Raw genomic sequence first — 7,537 nt, 5'->3', positions numbered from 1 at the left:
TGATTAATGCAGTCCTGACAATTTCAAAAGCCAGTTATGAGGGCTCCAATAGTTACGAGCTAAGTCACTGTTGGGTAGTGACTTCCCACCTAAATAATTAACATTTAGGCTACTGATTTTCTTTATAGCCCAAAGGATAAGAATTGTTGACCTTAGTGACAGACTGAACCTCTCAAGCAGCAGCACTACTCCAGGAACTGTAGCTCTGAAAAATACTTGAAGCAACATGGACCTTGTAGTGAGATCACTGTGAATACTGCTAGGAGACACATGATGGTTTTTCTCCTGGGTCCCATCCACAGCACAGTCAAAAGCTTGTAGGCTAACTCAAGCTCATATTTAGCAAACAGGTGAGATACTTCCACTGGCTTCAGGAGGAACTCCATGCTCAGATCCATAGCAGAACAGAACTCCAGAAGACATGCACATTTCTCTTTTCTTTGCAAGCCATTGTGGGTATAGATGCAAGTAATGGATCAGCTAGTTTTTTGCTTTCCCTGTATGCTATCAGTTCCCTATCAAGCCACCCCCAAATCAGATGTCTAGCACTCTTCACTGACTATGGATGCTGCTCATCTGAGATTCTGCACGAGTACATGTGAGTTCATCGCGTTGCCTGGCCTCTTGTTCCAAAAAGCTAGAAAGTTTCTAACTCCTTGTCCCCCAGACATAGTGCTCTACAAGGAATTTGGATAGAGACTGATGTTGTTAACACATATGCTTCGAGATGGAGCAAACACAGCCGACAAGAGAGGTTCTTCAACTTCAGCAAACATTTAAGAACAAATTTCCAATGGTCTGTCTTCCTTGCTACCTGCAAAAAAAACCTAAACACCCCATTGTGTTTTATGTTCTCACAAAATTATGGGTACAAACCCCTAAGTGATAACATCAGTGCTCACAACTCATCACAGGTGCATCTGGTATCAAAGAACAGGGAGAACAAGATTCCACATCCCTGAAAACATAGCCAATAGCACTCCAAATGCTTTATCAATGATGTAGGGAAAGAGGGGTGGAAAGAATTTAACCCCTGACACACACATGCTGTGTTCCACCTACAAGGTAAGATTTCCTGAGTATCATGTTTTCATGAGGGGATAAACACATAACATATGGGTTTCGATATGGGCCATGAGCTTTGAAAGTCAACACATCCACCCTAACAATGCCCACTGACTTGCCAGGCAAATATATCAATAAATAGCAGAGAAAGAAAGTGGTACAAACGAATGCACAACATGAAAGAATGTGGGGGATGAGGAAGTGCAAAATATGTGAACTAAGTCTCTGGTTCCCAGGAAGAACAGAAGGATGCTTTTTGATATATCTCATAAATTCAGAGAATGGTTTAATATCAAGTTTATGAAAGCTAGGGACAACACCCCTGAATGGAGATGGATGACAGAGAGGAACCTCTACCTATAATGCCCTCATCACCGGCCTCCAAACATTCCAGGACTGTGAGTACTGGCTTGCAGATTTCGGCAGCAGGACATCCTGTCATTGCTCAGTTCGGTTCCTGCTAGTGCAGTTAGTGGAAATAAATTAAAGGAATCAAGAGAGAATCTAGCCAAACAAAACACACACAGACACCAAGGAGGGAGAACGTAGCTGATCAACACACATAAACACACACACGCACAGGAGAGGGTGAGAGAAGGAGAGAGAGAAGATAAAAATATGGAAATATGTTTAAGACATCTGCTGAAGATTTGTAATTATATATATATAAAATTATATATATACGTGCATATAAACTTTATATATATATATAAACCAAAAGATTACTGCCAAGCAACACTATTTGTATTACTGGGATAAAGCTGTACAGTCTTGAGTGTCGTCAATAACACAGCTGGTTTCTGTCCCATCTGAAGGTCACCCCGTATGTTTCGTTCTCCTTGTCCTCATTCTGTAAGCAGTCATATCCCTGAATAACTCTGAGGGAAGCCTGATATCCTGACAGAGAGCCTTCTCCTTCAGAGTGACAAATTTTCCACACACCTCAGAAAAAGCAGACCTCTCCACTCTCAGGAAAAGCACCTTAGAGGATCAAATTCCCCTCCTTACTCCAACAGACCTTCCAGTGAAGTTACCTGGAGTTCAAATGTAGTAAGAACTGAAGGATCTTACTTTCTTATACACATGGAAAAAAATGAGTCAGTCCCTTCTAACACTCTGCATTATTTTAAGTACTTGATTTATGGGGCACAGTTAAACTGTATCTACTGGAACAATCCTCAGATAATGATGGAATCATGACGATGATGAAGATCCTAGATCATAATGGTGACTGTTACAATAGAAACAAAGATGAAGACGAGAAATTTCATCTCATGCATTGGTCACTTGTGCCCTGCAAGATGAGGTAATACTAGACAGAATTGCCAGGGTCAAATTAACAATAGCTGTTTTAACTTGGAGGCCAATTTATTTTCTGCCACTTCAATTTCTCTCCCATATTTTCCAAGCAATGATGTGTGTGAGCTGGTGACCACGCAAGTGCTGGTGAATGAGATTGGTCTGTTTGTATTTTCACTGTTAAGCTGTCAAAGCATTCACATCAAAGGACTGAAGAACAAATTGCAATAGTCACAAGTACCCGCATTAAAGGGATGTTTTCATCCATGTGTATACAACTGCCCCCCAGCAACCCCAAAAGAAAACCCAAACAAAAACCCAACCCCGCCTCAAGAAACAGAAGAGCACGAAAGAAGAAGAAGAACAAACAGAGGTGAGAAGAGCCGGGCAACGGGATGAAATGACAGCCAGTAGTGCGACGGGGGTGCGGAGAACCGCTCCAGTCTCTCTAATCCTCAAACACTTCCAGGAACAACGGAGGGAAGAGTTCTGTGGGGCACTCCACCTTCATGTGCAGGAAGCGGCTGGCATGGCAGGCTCCGATCATTCGCAGGTCTGTCACTTTCATCAGCAGTTTTGGCCAAAAGTGTGCAACATGATGTTTTCTGTAATTAATGTAGTGTTCGAATGCCAGGAGGAAACCCTCTTGACACTTTTCTATCCTCTCGACGCAAACAAGGCCTGGGCGATCTGTAGATACAAAGAAGCAGAATTATCGTTATTACTTATTTACTTTAACAAATTCCTGATCATAAATTAGGAAAAATAGGGCGATTCTGTCGTTAGGAAAGAAAGGAGGGAGACCAAGGACATCTGGCTCTGCCACAAACAAATTCTGTGACCCTGGCCACCTCACTTATCACTACTATCCCTGTTAAAACAAGGAGATAATCCTTCCTTCATCCTTTGCCTGCTTTGCCCATTTAGCTGTTTGGGAAGTGTTTCCTTACAGTGACTAGAGCAACAGATCCCTGATCTCAGCTAAGGCTCTGTCTATACCTTTCTGTAAAACAACTAATAAAGAACCCAAAAAATTTCCTTGTCAGATATCTAAATTACAGTTCTTCCCTGTCTGTTTCTCTACAGTCTGACCAATGCTTTGATCAAGCTTTGATCCACAGGTGAGCTGCAAAGGAAACTGTTACGGAGCACCAAGGAACAACAAAGGCCAAAAGTTTGGCCGATTGTCTCAACTGGCACCCAGATAGGCACTGGGAAAGCTCCTTTCACAAGTCACTCTTCAGGAGATACTTCTAGGAAAGCAGGTCCTCTGAACTGCCTTCTGAAACCCTTATTCATGTATCACTGTGTAGGGAACTAAAAAGAAATCAAAATGTTTTGATTGGGAAGGTCTGTTGCCATGTTGTGATTCATGTGGAAACCTTTCTGTCTCCGACGCAGTTAATGCTTGTAAATCACTTGTCTGTGTATTGTTATTCAGTGCCCAATCTTCAAAGTGGTCTTAAAACAAAATCTTGCCAAATCTGCCACTGCCCAAGAATGGAATTTCCTCTTTGGGCTGGCAGAGTCAGTGGAAACATATTTGAAAACATGCTCGATTTGAGAAGGTTAGAAACTCTTTGGAAATCATACGAAGTGGTCTGTGCTGCTTCTGTATCACGCCACCAAGAGACCAGTTGCAAATGGTCCCAGTGTCGGGAAACAGCACAGCCCTCAAATGCTCCTTAGCAAGCGGTGGTGCTGGTAAGCAGGAAAACAAGATGGCAGGTCAAACTAAGTCATATAAGACTGATGGAAACGTGTATGAACTGTACTTCCCGTCCAGTGCAGGACAGTACCTGGGGGAAGAGGGAACTTATTGTAAGGACAACTGTTGCTAAATTATCAGTTTTTCATTCAAGGCAAATTGGCTCAGAACCAGATCTGATTTCTTTCTGATTATCATCCCTGCCTCCTCCCTAAGTACTCAACTGAGCATGGTGTGTTACCAAAGCCACTTTTATGCCCATCTCTTGGAATACCCTGAATTTTTTTCCTAGTGCTCACCAAACTAATTCTAAGTTGCATCGGGATTTTGAGAGAAAATTTCTCCCACATTACTCTAGTCAGCACTACAAGATCTAACATACCCTATTTCTTTTAAAAAGAGGCTTGTGACAAAGACTAAAGAGTTTCAAAATGGTTGGGGTCCCAATATATTTCTGTTCTCACCTGATGACATGAGCAGAACAGCCTGAAGAAGGGCAACCTCGGTGTCATCCAGGTTAAATGAAGAAAGAGACATGCCCAGGTCAAAAATGGCATCAGACACTACGCCAAGACCCCCATTTTTCAGCTGGCCCCTTGTCACCGCCATCTCCCCGTTTAGTGTTAAAGTCTCACTCTCGGGGTCATAGCGAACTGCTGCTCGGAGGGACATTATCTCCATACAGCAGCCTTTCAGAAGGATGATCTGGTCTTCACATGGCAGCTGCAGAAATTATAAATGGTAAAGAAAAAGATACGTTTTCCAAACTGAGTTGGTTTTACAACTACAATAAATCCATGAGCATGAAGTCGCAGTTCACACCCCAGGACACTACCTCGCATAGCGCAGCCACCCTCCAAACACGCTGCTGACCGACTGCACCGCACAAACCTCCAAGACTCGCATTCCTGCTTTCAGAATCTGCCAGCAGGTTAACATCCCCACACACCCTTAGGAAATCTAGTGATGACACAGCTGTAGGCAAGTGGTCCTGGGCAAGACACTCAAAGCAAACCAAGCTAGTTCAGATGCTGAGGTGAAGTGACCCAACTTGCAGAAGTGCTGCTCTCCGTGGGACCGCTCAGTTTGTGGGAGCATTACAAAATTAAGCCCAATAAACCTTAAGAACGTAGCTTTCCATTTTGCAGAACATTTCACAAAGTGTGAAGGGTGAAGCAGACCTGTCAGGTGCCAGGTTGGTGGTAACATATACTATTGGTTTTGTCTCCCGTAAGGGGTGGATCTAACTGAGATGGCTGAAGTGGTCACTGTTCTCAGCTGTTTACCCTTCTCTCTTCTACTCCTGAGCTCCCTCAGCTTACAACTTAGCCTAACAGAATAAACTATAATTGGGGCTGGTACAGACCTCAGCCATCCTGGTTAAAGTCACTGCCAGCCATGCTTATTTCTTACCTGACCAGAGGAAAAGAGACATTTGGGTGGGTCTGTAAGAGTGGACTGCTTTTTAAATAAAAGGAATGAGACAAATTTTTGTACCTAGAAGAGATACCTCAATCAGTGGGGCGTGTACTTTTAATTCTCGCTGCCCATTTAAACAACAGAGAACTTCTTAAGCTATATTTAGCCTAGTAAGGCTGATCTCCCTAGACTCCCTACATTATTGCTGGACAGACAGAAAATCTATGGTATAGCTCCAGCTTTTACACTGGTGCATATGCCGTGATCTTCAGGGCATGTGGCTAGACACGTCTTTTCCACGACATTAAAAAAGGTAAGCTGTCCAAATCGGTGGAGGTAGGTTCTGTATTTATAAAGTATAACCAGGATGCTGACACATTAGGAGAATGTGTTCTGTAAAGCATGTCTTTATGTTTTCATAGGTAATTCAATGATAGCAAAAACCACCAAGACTATTTTGAGACTGTCACTAAATGAACAGCAAAGGTCACATATATGAAAAATCAAGTCATTTCTACTTGGCTTGAAAGGATGCAAAATTCCACCCATTTCTGATTCAAATAAAGTTATTATATTTACCTGATTTGCAATTCAAAATGAAAAAATCCCCACCAACTATAGGTTGACGTGGCAACTCTGTACTTGCAAAGCAAATACATTGATTTGGTGTAAAATGATGTAGAGTGGATGCCAGACAGTTACCTAATGCAAGTGGAAAGCAGTTCCCTGTTAGAGTTTTAAGCACAAAGCTAGCCACAGTAAGAAAAAGGAGTTGAATCATGCAGCTATTTTTCCAGCAATGCCAACTTCAGGTGTGAAGTGTTTGATGCACAAGAAAAATGACTCATCCTGTTCAGGGCAAGTCACTTTCTCTGCAGATCACACTCAGCTCAGCAGCAGTGGGGAAGGCTGCACAGGCACAGCAGCAGTCTCGCTACCCAACAACAATGCCACCATTTGGCTGCTGAGACTGAAGTAGGGAAAGAAACAGAGTAAGAAATAAGAATAAAATTTTAAAAGAGGAAAGAGGAAAGAGAAAAGAGAAGAGAGAAGAGAGGAGAAGAGAAGAGAAGAGAAGAGAGGAGAGGAGAGGAGAGGAGAGGAGAGGAGAGGAGAGGAGAGGAGAGGAGAGGAGCGGAGCGGAAAAGGGAAGGGAAGGGAAGGGAAGGGAAGGGAAGGGAAGGGAAGGGAAGGGAAGGGAAGGGAAGGGAAGGGAAGGGAAGGGAAGGGAAGGGAAGGAAGGGAAGGGAAGGGAAGGGAAGGGAAGGGAAGGGAAGGGAAGGGAAGGGAAGGGAAGGGAAGAGAAGAGAAGAGAAGAGAAGAGAAGAGAAGAGAAGAGAAGAGAAGAGAAGAGAAGAGAAGAGAAGAGAAGAGAAGAGAAGAGAAGAGAAGAGAAGAGAAGAGAAGAGAAGAGAAGAGAAGAGAAGAGAGAGAAGAAAAGAGGAGAGAGGAGCAGAGCAGAGAAGAAAGGAAAGGAGATATGTGAGAGCAACCATGAAGAGCTATCGGAACAGGTAACTGCAGAGAAAAAAGGGACATGAAAGAAAGGAAAGGAGAAGGGAGAAGAAAAGAGAAATGAAGAAAAAAAGACTAAGGAGAAGGAAGAATGGTGGAAAAGAAACAGATAACAGCAGGGAAGATATATCGTGATGCTTCAGCTGTTTTATTTGTGAGCCATTAAACCAAGAAGAATTTCTCTTCCTACTTGAACCTTCTTAAAACTTCTTTATGGTAGTGGTGATCTGACTATGCCTGTCCTTCACCTGCTTTCCTAATTCTGAAGGATACACAGGACATCCGTTTCACAGATGCCAAGCCTGAGGTCTCATCTTCCAGTAGCAGCAGTTACCAAAGACACAGGGCTTGAACGTCAGTTCTGCTCCCAGCTACGCAGGTTTCAATGCTACCTACGTTCATCACTTGAGCGTTGCTACCAGACCACCTTCCAGGAGTGGGGTCAACAAATGTGACTGATTATCTGCCACATGTCCTTTCCTTCTCTCTCTGCAGGGAGAAAAAGCAAAAGGCAGGAACCTGAGGTGCTCA

At 43.2% G+C, this 7,537-nt stretch overlaps 1 protein-coding gene across 3 annotated transcripts in view; it reads right to left on the bottom strand.

Annotated features, from left to right (window-relative positions):
• Positions 1-1,798: 1,798 nt before the first annotated feature.
• Positions 1,799-7,537, bottom strand: part of THRB (thyroid hormone receptor beta) — a 36,195-nt gene continuing 30,456 nt past the window's right edge. For 2 of the 3 annotated variants that reach the window (XM_050890982.1, XM_050890983.1), the window contains exons 6-7: positions 4,537-4,795; positions 1,799-3,054 (exon numbers count right to left, since the gene is read on the bottom strand). In XM_050890982.1, the coding sequence (XP_050746939.1) occupies positions 2,813-3,054; positions 4,537-4,795 (501 nt within the window). In that variant the 3' untranslated portion in view covers positions 1,799-2,812. The remainder of the gene's footprint in view (positions 3,055-4,536; positions 4,796-7,537) is intronic. The other variant, XM_050890984.1, reaches the window with a different exon arrangement.

This window comes from Gymnogyps californianus, chromosome 2 (assembly GCF_018139145.2).
Source record: "Gymnogyps californianus isolate 813 chromosome 2, ASM1813914v2, whole genome shotgun sequence".
Lineage (NCBI taxonomy): Eukaryota > Metazoa > Chordata > Aves > Accipitriformes > Cathartidae > Gymnogyps > Gymnogyps californianus.
This window is presented reverse-complemented; position numbering and strand designations above follow the sequence as displayed.